Here is a 12828-nt window from a genome sequence, read left to right as displayed (position 1 = left end):
CCCAAATGTACTGCCTCCCCTCCCCAAAGCAGTCTCTCCTCTGAGACCCTTCTCTCTCCTCTGGAGGCATCCTGGTCAACCAGTGGGAGTCACTTTCCCTCGTCATCAGGCCGAGTTCCCCAGCCCTGTGTGGTCCATCTCTGTGCTCCTCTGCCGAGCCTTCCTGCTGGGTTACACATTGTTCCTCTACCTTTGCTGTCTTGCAAGTGCCCTATCCTTTTCCACTTCCTCCACTACCTGTGTGGACTTAGTGGTCCCTGAGCTGTGCATCTCTGTGCAGAGCAGTTGGCATTGTTCTTTGGTGTGTCTTGTGCCCAAAGCTAGACGGCTGACCCTGTACTGCTATGCACAGTAATTGTGGACCCCAAGTCTTTGTCATCAGACTATTATGTGACAGCCATTTTCAGCAACGGTAAGGAAAGGCCTGATTCTAATTAGGAATTATAAAATAGTGGTTGCTCAGCAGGCAAAACATATATCAGGTTCCTGTTGAAAGGCAAATGCGAGAAACCCTGGTTCCAGGTATGGATTTGTGGGGAGAATAGTGTTTTGCCCATTGCAGGGGTGTTTTGACAAGCCCACCCTCTGAGGGAGGGTGAGCTGGAGTGGTGTTGAGAGAGCAGCTCCCAGCCAGCAGGAACCTCAGGAGGACCGAGGAGGCTGCTGGGGCCCCGGGAGCCCTTGAAAGCCATGCTGGCTTCTCCATTGAGCACACCCCAGGCTCACACAGTGTAGGCAGGTTGTCACCTGAGCCTCGAGCCGCTGGGTATGGTTTCATTTTCTTGCACAGTAAATGCTGTTGACAATAATTAGGTAAATTTCAAAAGCCGTTCTACAGCTTTGCTTGAATAGTTTCAAGTGCTTATCTCACCAGTGGGAAATTTGCTCATCTTAAACGGCAGTGCTCACACACACACACAGCCAGTTCACCCCATCACAAAGCTGCTGCAATAATAATAATTGGCTCTTGAACTTTCGCCTCTGAACAGAAAGTTCTGAAGCATTTTTCAAATACTCATTAAATTACATTATGTCCCGGGAGGGAATATTAACTGCCATCCTCACTGTGGAGATGGATAAATCTGAAAAGCAAGTGAGTCCCGGGCTGAGATGCTGACTACGGGTTGTGCAGAGATTGATGGCTTACAGGAGCTTTCCCATTTGGGCCCAGTCAGCCTGGTGGGATGGGAGTACAGGGGCCATTGTAACCCCCACCACAAAGGAGGAGCCCGAGGGATGTTGAGGCTGTGGGCAGGGACTGGCAGGTAACGGAGCCAGCACCAGGACCCAGGTCTTCTGCAGGGTTGCCCTTGCTGGTTGGGGACTTCAGCAGTGGACAGGAAGGTGGACACGGGGCATGGAGCTTTGCTGGGAGTTGTGAGGTCTCTACTTTCCTGTGTCCCAGGTTACCACACCTCCGTCTTTGGTGTTGTCAGTGACTGCCTGCTGGACCACCTCCCGGGAATAAAGACCAGCGGCTCTACTGTGGAAGTCATCCCCGCTTTGCCAAGACTGCAGATCAGCACCTCCCTGCCCAGGTACCCGGTGAGCACAGGTGTGCAGCCACGGGCAGGAAGCAGCCCTGGGGAGCCTTCCCTCGTGAGGCACACAGGCTCTGCATGCGTCCAGAATTTGCAGGCCCAGAATCTGCAGGAGGGGGCCTTGAGAGTCCACAGTAGTTCATCCGTTTTGCCCAGAGCAAATTAGAGCAGTCAAGATCTCCCATACTAAGGCTAGGACCAAATGTGAAATTATTCTTCCAAAAACAGTCAGGATCTTAGGGCATCTAAAAAAATCACTCTTCTCTTTGACAGAATTCTTTTATTTTAGTTTTTTGTTGTTGTTGTTGTTGTTGTTGTTTGACAGGCAGAGTGGACAGTGAGAGAGCGACAGAGAGAAAGGTCTTCCTTTTGTTGTTGGTTCACCCTCCAATGGCCGGTGCTGCCAGCGTGCTGCAGCCAGCGCACCATGCTGATCTGATGGCAGGAGCCAGGTACATATCCTGGTCTCCCATGGGGTGCAGGGCTCAAGTACTTGGGCCATCCTCCACTGCACTCCCTGGCCACAGCAGAGGGCTGGCCTGGAAGAGGGTCAACCGGGACAGAATCCAGCGCCCTGACCAGGACTAGAACCCGGTGTGCCAGTGTCGCAAGACAGAGGATTAGTCTAGTGAGCCACAGTGCTGGCCCTTATTTTAGTTTTTAAAGAAATATTTATTTATTTTGAAAGAGTCACAAAGAGAGGGAGAGACACACAGAGTGAGTGAGAGCTCTTCCATCCTTTGGTTCACTCTCCAGATGGCCGCAGCGGGGAGCATTGGGCCAGGCTAAAGTCAGGAACCATGAGCTTCATCTGGGTCTCCCATGTGGGCGTGGGATCCAAACACATGGGCTGCTTTTCGCAGGCCATTAGCCAGGAGGTTGATTGGAGAAGAGCAGACAGAACCCGAACTGGTACCCATATGGGATTGTTTTGTTTTTGTTTTAGATTTTCAGCATCACAGGGAAGCATAAAGGAGAAAGGGAAGTGGCTGTCAGGAGGCCTGGAGCCAGTCACTGTGAATGCTTGGAGGTGCTTCCTGCCACTTTAGAAAACACTTGTCTGAACACGGTGTCATAGATGAGTTTTTGTGAAATCACATTAATAAGCTTTTCCTCACACTTTCACAGAGTCTTAAAAACCTGGTTTTAGGCCGGCGCCGCGGCTCACTAGGCTAATCCTCCGCCTAGCGGCGCCGGCACACCGGGTTCTAGTCCCGGTCGGGGCGCCGGATTCTGTCCCGGTTGCCCCTCTTCCAGGCCAGCCCTCTGCTGTGGCCAGGGAGTGCAGTGGAGGATGGCCCAGGTGCTTGGGCCCTGCACCCCATGGGAGACCAGGAAAAGCACCTGGCTCCTGGCTCCTGCCATCGGATCAGCGCGGTGCGCCGGCCGCAGCGCGCCGGCCGCGGCGGCCATTGGAGGGTGAACCAACGGCAAAGGAAGACCTTTCTCTCTCTGTCTCTCTCTCTCACTGTCCACTCTGCCTGTCAAAAAAAATAAAAAAAAAAAAAAAAAAATAAAAAAAAAAAAAAAAAAAACCTGGTTTTAGTTTTAGTTGCGTTTAAAAAGGACAGCCTGAGGATATCTCAGGATTTCATAACCGCCCTTTCCTTGCTGTTGGATTTGGGCCGTTCTCAGTTGTTGCCCTCAGGGGTGACACTTCTTGGACATCCTTTGGCTATTTTTAGGATGTTTGAGATTTTCTAAAAGGTTTTAACTGGTTTGTGTGTCTGATGCATGCTTGTTGCTTGCTAGGCAGTGGGCCAGGTGCCAGAGCTGAAACCGTGGGCCCAGCATTCTGGGGCCTGGTGCTCAGGGAGGCTGTGTTCAGCAGGAGAGAGGGAGAAGGCAGAACCAGCATGGCCACTGCCCTCCGGTCCCCACTGGTGGCCGTGAGGGGCTGGGAGCAGGAATTAGCCATGCACAGTGGGCAGCTGGGATCATTTGTCAGAGGTGGAGAAAGCATCGGGTGATTGGGGAATGCAATGAAATGCAGGAAACATGAATTCTAAAGCAGATCCCAGACCTGACTGTGAGAGCTCAGAGCACCAGCCTTTGAAAAGAAAGCTGGTGAGAGTTTTCACGACCTTGTATTAGCCAAAGAGCTCTTTGACATGTCACCAAAAGCAAGATCCACAAAGAAAAAAACACTGATAAATTGGGCTTCATCAAAATTAAAAACTGCTGTGCTTCCAGAAATACCACTAAGAAAATGAACAGACAACTCACAGGCTGGAAGGAAATATTTGTACATCATGTCTCTGGTAAGGATCTGCTACTTAACACCCAAACTAAGAAGGCAAACAACTAAATTAGAAAGGTTGACAGAAGTATGGGCTAGCTCTCTCCCCATGAAAGACTTCCCAGGAGCTAACGAGCAACCTGGAAAGGTGTGTGGCATCATCAATCTTTCTGGAGCTGGTACCGTGTGGGGTTCCTGCTCACACCTGCCAAGGTGGCTGTCGTCAGAAGACAGGCGGTAGCCATGTGTGGTGCTGGAGAAGCCTGCATGCTTGCCATGTTTCTACAAATGTTGAACGTAAATTGACCATATGACTCAGAAATTCGGTGTCTACCCAAGGCCGAGGAAAGCACACAGTGACTCAGAAACTTGTATATGAATGTTCACAGCTGCATTTTTTGTAATAGTCCAGAAAGCAGGCAGAACTTGGATGCCCATTGCCTGGCAAGTGGCTGAACAAAATGTGGCACATTCGTACCTGGGCTGCCACTGAGCAAGACAGGCAAGCAGGGCCCTGACACAGGAACCAAATATGGCCCATTTACACCAGGGGTGCAGCTGAGCAGTGGAGACGCACTGACACATGCTCCCAACACATGCTCCAGCATGGGCACCGAAGGCCAGGATGGCTGCCTTTTATCTCTTACTGAAAAATGGTATAAGACATATTTTTCAAAAGGCCCCCTATTTCTCTGGGCTGGCCATTGTGGTGTAGTGGGTAAAGCTGCTGCCTGCAACACTGGCATCCCATATGGGTGTTGGTTTGTGTCCCGGCTGCTTTCCTTCTAATCTAGCTCCCTGCTATGGCCTGGGAAAGCAGCAGCAGATGACCCAAGTGCTTGGGCCCCTGCACCTGCGTGGGAGACCCAGAAGAAACTCCTGGCTCCGGCTTTGGTCTGGCCCAGCCCTGGCCTTTGCAACCATTTGGGAAGTGAGCCAGTGGATGGAAGTGGGCTTTCTCTCTCTCTGTAATTCTGCCTTTTACATAAATAAATAAATAAATGTTTTTTTCAAGTGACTCTTGAGTAATTAGGTGTTGATTGTAACTAATCTGCTATAAAGGTCCCTGTGACTGGTGAAATGCACTCACCAGCATCTGTGAACACCACCTTGTGCTCCAGGACCCTGACCTAGGCCATGACCCTTTAGAAGAGCTCCCTGTCGGGGGGATGGGGGGTTTAGGGGGTTGGTGTGATCATTAGGATTTGCTGACTGCTCCTGTAATGTGAACCAGAGGAGGGGACACTGACCCTTTCTTGTGGGGTTCAGGAAGGCTCCATAGAAAGTGTGGGATTTACAAAGCATGGTCAAACACAGACCGTAAGGAAGGGAGTGAAATACGACTGAGAACAGCAGGATGGGACAGATGCAGAGCCCTGGAGAGGCAGCTCCCCAGAGACAGAAGTGAGCTCAGCGCATGGCACAGTGGACACAGGCCTCCCTGTGGGTCAGCCATGCAAAAGAGAAGAACCCTGTGGGCATTGGGGGGCCACAGAGCCTGGCAGGAGTAATGATGCTAGGCCCGTGGCCTGATGGCTTGTGTGTGGGCACAATGGGGCTGTGCCTTCCTTCCAGTCTCTTTTTTTAAGATTTATTTATTTTTATTTGAAAGGCAGAGTTACAGAGAAACACACACACACACACACACAAACACACACACCTGGAGAAAGAGAGAGAGAGAGAGAGAGAGAGAGAGGTAGGTCTCATCTGTGGGTTCACTCCTCAAATGGCCACAAAGGCCAGGTTGAAGCCAGGAACCAGGAGCTTCATTTTGGTCTCCTATGTGGGTGGCAGGAGTTCAGATACTTGGACCATCTCCCACTGTTTATCCAGGTGTATTAGCAGGGAGCTGGATTGGAAGTGGAGCAGCTGGGACTTGAACCGGCACCCATTAAGAGATACTAGTGCTGCATGCAGAGACTTCACCTGCTACACCACAAGACCAGCCCCTGCATTCCGCACCTTGAGAGATGCTGCACCAGGCCAGGCACCAAGCAAACAGCCGCTGAACACACAGTGGTCACTCTGTCCTGGGCTCGGGCAGACACTGACAAGATGCTCTTATATGCCACACAGGAGGTTCAGAGTTGAGGTGCTTATCAGTCTGTTCAGTGCATTCTTAGTGAGTACCTGTTAGACTCTAGGTGTATGGCAAGGAGCTGATAGCAAACAGACAGAAACATCGTTCCTGCCTTGGGAAGGCTCTGGGGCCAGCGCAGGGCTGAGGAGGACAGTGCTGCTGGTGGGAGCTGGGTCCCAGAGCCATGTCCCGAGTGTGCCTTTGCAGCAGTGCCAGCTGCAGTCTCACTCTGACGCCATTCCTCATGGCTCCTGGGCTCCTGCACTGTGGGTGCCTCCTTCTGCCCCTGTCCCCTGCAGCACAGAGTGCCTGGACACCCTCCTGTGCGAGATGGCCAGTGATTAGTCCTGGCTGAGTTTTGTTACCTCCTGAAACCTTCCCCCAGGAGCAACTGATGTGCAAGCTGCACAGGGGTCATGCAGGGAGGTTGTGCATCGGCTTTCCTTCCCTGACCTAGGAGCGAGGAACGCTGTTACAGATGGCACATAGGAAATCGCCTCAACCTGTTGTGCTGTTTTTTTTCTCAGGATTTGGTTTGGGAAAAAACATTGCCTCTGATAGGAGCCTGGAGCCGAGGCGCGTCATATGCCTGGCTTACAGAACCTGACTTGTTCTCAGCATGGTTGGCTCCCGAATTTCTCATTCAAAGCCAAGATTCTCTAGCTTCTATTTCTGAAATGCCAAAATGTGGTCGTCCTTTTACCTGATGTGAATCAGTTTTTTTTTTTTAATTTAGTATTTGAAAGGCAGGGAGAGAGAGAGAGAGAGAGCAAGCAAATTGATCTTCCATTTGCTGGTTCACTCCCCAAATGACTGGAGCTGGGACCAAGACAAAGCCAGGAACCAGGAGCATCTTCTGGGTCTCCCACATGGGTGCAGGGGCCCAAGCACTTGGGTCGTTTTCCCCTGCTTTCCCAGGCACATTAGCAGAGAGCTGGATTGGAAGTGGAGCAGCTGGGATTTGAATTGGCACTCATGGGATGCTGGTGCTACAGGCAGTGGCTTTACCCACTACACCACAGCACCGGCCCCTGATGTGAATCATTCCTGCACAGCGTTGGTTTCTTCCTTCAGTTTATTCTCCCTGCTTTTGGTTTAGATCGGCACACTCATTGCAGCCTTCCTCTGGTGACGAGATATCTACCAACATATCTATGCAGCTGTTCAACGGGGAGACTCATCAACTCGCCGTCACCTTAGAAAACATTGGCCTGGAACCCCTGGAGACACTGCAGGTCACCTCCAAACTGCTCCCCACCAAGGGTAGGTGTGGTCAGTGCGTCAGACCTGGGAAGTTTGCGTTGTTGCCTTGCATAAGTGATATTTTACACAGCTACTGTTCAGAAAACCTCAAAGCTTGCTTTAGTTTGGTGCAGTCCTGATGGGGGTGGAGATCCAACACCACATGCTACAGGCATGAGGCTGACCCCTTCGTGCCCTTGGTTCCCATTACTGGATCTGAACAGGGGTCAGATCCTCAGCAGACTGGTTACTGAGTGGAAGACTGGGAGACAGGAACAGGCCCATCCTGTGGTTCCTGCAGCCCAGGGCCGCCTCCTGATTCAGCACTTGAGGGCTGGGCCAGGCTGAAGCCAGGAGCCAGGAACTCCATCCAGGATTCCCATGTGGATAGCTGGGGCCCAAGCACTTGGGCAAACCTCCGAAGGATGCCAGCATTGCAGGAGGCTGCTTAACCCTCGGCACCACAGTGCCAAGCCCAAGGTGTAGCTTTTCCACCTTTCTGGGCTGCTGTTTCCTTTGCTGTTGCTGTGCCTTTGAACTTTTCTGGAACTCAGTCCCATGTCAGCCATCCCTTTCTTTCCTGCCTTTTATCAGGACAGTATTCATTGCGGACTTGCAGGAATCCTATCTAAACAATTGTGTGCCTGTTGTGTAGCTTCCATACTTAGCATTTTGCTGCATTTGCCTTGTAACACATCTCTCTGGCGTCCTACCTACACCCCCCACCCCGCCCAGTATCTTGTCTAAAGTTCCGGATTTCAGAAGCACCTGTGAGTGCTTCTGTGCTCGATGTTTTTGATAAAATGCACATGCACTGAAATGTGCAGGTCTAACATGTTTCATCCGATGAGTTTCAACAGATGCTGGCCCATGTCATTGTGTAATCTAAGCCCTCATCAAGATATAATACAGAACATTTGCATCACCCCAGAAAGTTCCCCAGCTTTCTTCCCAGCAAGTCCCAGTGCAACCCCGGGAGCAAACACTCTTGTCTGTCGTCTGTGTGCTGGGCAGCCCCACTGGGTGTTTACTGCTGGTGATGCAGGGTGTGGGTGACATGCATAGCAACTGGCAGGTGGCAATTGGCAGACGTGCAGCCCAGTCACCTTCTGTTCCCTACCCTGAGTTTAATTTTCCACTGGGTCTTGCCCACACCTGGTCGGTCTTAAAAATCTTTAAAGACATTTATTTTCGGGCTGGCACTGTCGTGTAGCTGGTTGAGCCACCGCCTGTGGCACTGATATCCCATGTGGGTGTTGGTTTGTGTCCCAGCTGCTCCACTTCTGATCTAGCTCCCTGCTAGTATGCCTGGGAAAGCAATGGAAGGTGGTCCAAGGGCTTGGGTCCCTGTAGGAGACTTAGAGGAAGCTCCTAGCTTTTGGCTTCTGGCTCCAGCCTGGTCCAGCTCTGACAGTTGGAGCCATTTGGGGAGTGAACCAGCAGATGGAAGAGTTCTCTCTGTGTGTCTTTCTCTCTGTAACTCTGCTTTTCAAATAAAATAAATCTTAATGCAGAGTGGACAGTGAGAAAGAGAGAGACAGAGAGAAAGGTCTTGCTTTGCCATTGGTTCACCCTCCAATGGCTGCTGCGGCTGGCGCGCTGGGGCCAGTGTACTGCGCCGATCCGAAGCCAGGAGCCGGGTGCTTCTCCTGGTCTCCCATGTGGTGCAGGGCCCAAGCACTTGGGCCATCCTCCACTGCACTCCCGGGCCACAGCAGAGAGCTGGACTGGAAGAGGAGCAACTGGGACAGAATCCGGTGCCCCGACCGGGACTAGAACCAGGTGTGCTGGTGCTGCAGGTGGAGGATTGGCCTAGTGAGCCGTGGCACCGGCCAGAAATTTACTTTCGTTTGCCTGAAAGGCAGAAAGACAGACAGAGCGAGAAAGATCCATAGATTGTTTAACTCCCAAAGGGCCAAAGGCCCTTGTCTCTAGTTAGGCCTAGGATGGCTGGGGTCTATGTTACTCTCCTCCTTTTTATGGACAGGGGAAGTAAAGGCAGAAGAGGTGACTAACTAAGGTCACATAGCAGGTGCGCGGGGAACCAGCAGGAGGACCAAAGTCTCCTAATTCTCAGCTTTGGTGTAGTCACCCTTAGGAGGCAGAAGCACCATAATCATGTAACACACTGCCCGGGGTAGCCATCTCAGAGCAACACAGTTACCAGTGAAAAATTAAAGCCATCATTCTTTCCTTAGTTTCCTCCCAAGCTGCCATACATTTACATGTGGAATTAAATTAATGGAAACAAACCATATGCTTCCAGAATATACAAAAGGAATAATTCCTGGTGCTTTTGCTGTACAAGGCAAGGCTCCCAGTGGTGACAGATGACCGCCAGCACTAGAAACTGGGAACGTGTGCAAGGCTCCTGTGTGGGGCCATGGTGACAGCAGCAGGTTGCCTGTGGATATTAAAGAGCATCTATTTCCATTCTCGCCTCAGCTTCACCTTGGGCCCACTGAGCCTACTGAATGCCTGCTCTGCGGATGGAATGCTTCTCTGGTGCCTGCAACGTTTTCTTTCTTTGTGCCGGTGGTAGAGTTATTTTCTATCTTAAATTAGGAAGAGCTCCCACCCTGGAGCTCATTTCATGCACCAGGTGTGAGGCACTTGACATTCTTTTTCCATATGAAGTTGTCCCAGACACCACAGGAGGGCTATCGGGGTGGGTGCTCTGGTAATGTTTATTTCACTGTGACATCCCCCGTGCCTGAGAACCCAGAGCAGCGCTTGTCACTTAGCAGGTGCTGCACAAGTGTCAACCCTGGTTCTCCCCTCCTGGGGGCGTCCTGAGGATGCAGGACACAGGGGGACAGTACTAGGCACCGAAGTGCTGGACCCAGCTTGCTTTGGCAGTGGCGGTGCTTGGTGCACCCTCCTCTCTGCAGGACTGCGTTTGTGGTCTCAGTGCCTGATGCCGCTGAACCTGCCGGCACCCTGTGTCCTTTCCTGCTCCTGCCTGACTCCTGGGAGGCACTGAGGGTCCCGGCAGGGCCCCCACAGCCCCTTAACGCGTCTGCACTCACCCTGAATAACCCCCCGTTCTTCAGATACCGACCTCAGAGAAAGAAAAGTATCCTGTTCTGTTATCCCCCCTTCTATCTTCCTTGCTTTCCTGACCTATTTTACTACAAAAAAAATTGTTTAATTTTTTTTGAAAGTCAGAGACAGAGAGGTTAAGGCAGACAGAGAAGGAGAGACAGAGAGATCCCATTTGTTTCCTTTGCTTGGAGAAGGATTTTCTTGTATGCAATCTCATATGTCTATTTTTTGCTTTTGCCGCCCATGCCTTTGGGGTCACATCCAAGAAATTACTGCTCAGATCGATGCCAAGGACCTTTCCCTCTGCTTTCCTCTAGTCGTTTTAGAGTTTTGGGTCTTATGGTTAAGAATTTATTTACTTACTGGGATATGTGTTTATGTATGTGTGAATGTGTACATATATAGATATCAAGTCTCTAGCACAAACCACTATCACAGGCATTTAATTTTAATTTATTTTCATCTTATTTGAAAGGCAAAGGAGGCTGAGAGAGAGGAAAAAAAGAGAGAGAGAGAGAGGAGAGGGATCTCCCATTTTCTAGTTGACTCCCAGAAAACCTTCATAATATGGAAAAGTCTTATGCTACTTCAAAAATCAAAATACAGATTTATAAAATAAATTCAATTTTGTAAAATTTTTTATTATTTTTTTTATTTTTATTTTTTTATTTATTTTTTGACAGGCAGAGTGGACAGTGAGAGAGAGAGACAGAGAGAGAAAGGTCTTCCATTGCCATTGTTTCACCCTCCAATGGCCGCCTAGGCCAGCGCGCTGCGGCTGGCGCACCACGCTGATCCGATGGCAGGAGCCAGGAGCCAGGTGCTTTTCCTGGTCTCCCATGGGGTGCAGGGCCCAAGCACCTGGGCTATCCTCCACTGCACTCCCTGGCCACAGCAGAGAGCTGGCCTGGAAGAGGGGCAACCGGGACAGAATCCGGCGCCCCGACCGGGACTAGAACCCGGTGTGCTGGCGCCGCTAGGTGGAGGATTAGCCTAGTGAGCCGTGGCACCGGCAAAATTTTTTATTATTTTTTTTAACAGGCAGAATTAGACAGTGAGAGAGGGAGAGATAGAGAGAAAGGTCTTGCTTCCATTGGTTCACCCCCTAAATGGCTGCTACGGCTGCTCTGGCAGGAGCCAGATGCTTCCTCCTGGTCTCCCATGCAGGTGCAGGGCCCAAGCACTTGGACCATCCCCCATTGCCCTCCTGGGCCACAGCAGAGAGCTGGACTGGAAGAGGTGCAACCAGGACAGAATCCGGCACCCCAAACATGACTAGAACCTGGGGTGCCGGTGCTGCAGGCAGGCAGATTATCCACGTGAGCTGTGGTGCCGGCCAATAAATTCCATTTTTAAAATCAATCCAATTTTTAAAAAGAATAAACAGTACTAAATAAACACATAGAATGTTAAGTGTGCCTGTCTATGCACAGTTAGGATGCAGGATGAGGAATTATTTTTTTACTATCCATTTATATTTTTCAAGATTTCTAAAAGGAACATACAAAATTTGTAAGCTAAAATTTATCACTGAAATGCTTTCAACTGTGGCAGGCACTGAGGTGCAGCAGGTTAGTCTGCAGCTTAGGACACCCACATCCCACACTGGAGAGTCTGGTTCAAGTCTTGGTTGCTCCATGCTACAGATCTAGTTTCCTGCTCACGAGCACCATGGGAGGCAGCAGGTGATGGCTCAAGTGCTTGTGTCCCTGCCACCCACATGGGACACCTGCAAGGAACTCTGGGCTCCTAACTTTGGCCTGGCCCAGCCCTGGCTGTTGCAGGCATTTGGGGAGTAAACCACTGGATGGAAGATTTCTCTCTCTTTTTTGTCACTCAGTCTCTTATATAAATAAACAAAATTTTTTAAATGCTTCAACTTGAATTTTCAAAAAGCTTTAACAAAGAAAACTCGGGGTCTGCTACAACCCTCCCTCTGGGTACAGAACCCAGCACCATAAAAGGTCAGAGGTGGACAGAAGCTGCAAGGTGCCTTGGTTTGAATGCCGGGCATTCCTAGACCTGAGATGACCGTGGCAGCAGCGACAGGTATCCTGGACAGTGCAAACTCGGGACACACACAGTCACTGCCATCCCTTCTCCACAGATTAGAAAGCCAGGGCTCAGAGACTCACCCCACGTCGGGGGTCTGCCACTCCTCCCCCACGTGCCCAGATTTCACTCCTCTCCCCCCAGCACGCAGACACTGCCTAAGCAGCCATCATCCTGTGAGGAAGACCCTCCCTGACACCACTCAGCGAGATTCCATCTCTTGAAGAGAAACATCAGTCCTCTAACTCCTGGCTGTCACTCTGCCTGGGTTACTAAACCTTCAGAAAAGACAATGTGAAATCGTTCAGCTCCACACAGACTGCCCAACTTACAGGGAAAGAGACAGCAGGATCCCTGTCCCCATGAGTGCACAACACAGGGAGAGATCAGCTAGCTAAGGGACACTAGGAGCCTAGCTAAATGATCTCATTGAGATCTCAGCCAGGTAATCAAAAGGAGAGGAGGAAGAATCGCCTGACTTCTTAACAACAGGGGAGCTGGGGAAAGGAGTAGCACAGAGCTTCTGCTCCGGCAGGAACAGCACCAAACTGCATGATGGGCTCCAAGAACCAAAAATGCCCAGTAAACCAAATATATATTATGTAGATGGGGAAAGTGTGAAACCAGGC

The 12828-nt window shown here is 50.7% G+C and overlaps 1 protein-coding gene across 1 annotated transcript in view; it reads left to right on the top strand.

The window, feature by feature from the left end:
• LOC127489780 (uncharacterized) overlaps positions 1-12828 on the top strand; it is a 278910-nt gene that overhangs the window by 21188 nt on the left and 244894 nt on the right. Inside the window, exons 5-6 of the mRNA XM_070064726.1 lie at positions 1406-1538; positions 6960-7123. Of these exons, the coding sequence (XP_069920827.1) occupies positions 1406-1538; positions 6960-7123 (297 nt within the window). The remainder of the gene's footprint in view (positions 1-1405; positions 1539-6959; positions 7124-12828) is intronic.

This window comes from Oryctolagus cuniculus, chromosome 19, assembly GCF_964237555.1.
Source record: "Oryctolagus cuniculus chromosome 19, mOryCun1.1, whole genome shotgun sequence".
Taxonomy (NCBI): Eukaryota; Metazoa; Chordata; class Mammalia; order Lagomorpha; family Leporidae; genus Oryctolagus; species Oryctolagus cuniculus.
Note: the sequence above shows the minus strand (reverse complement) of the source record. Positions and strands in the feature narration are given on the sequence as shown.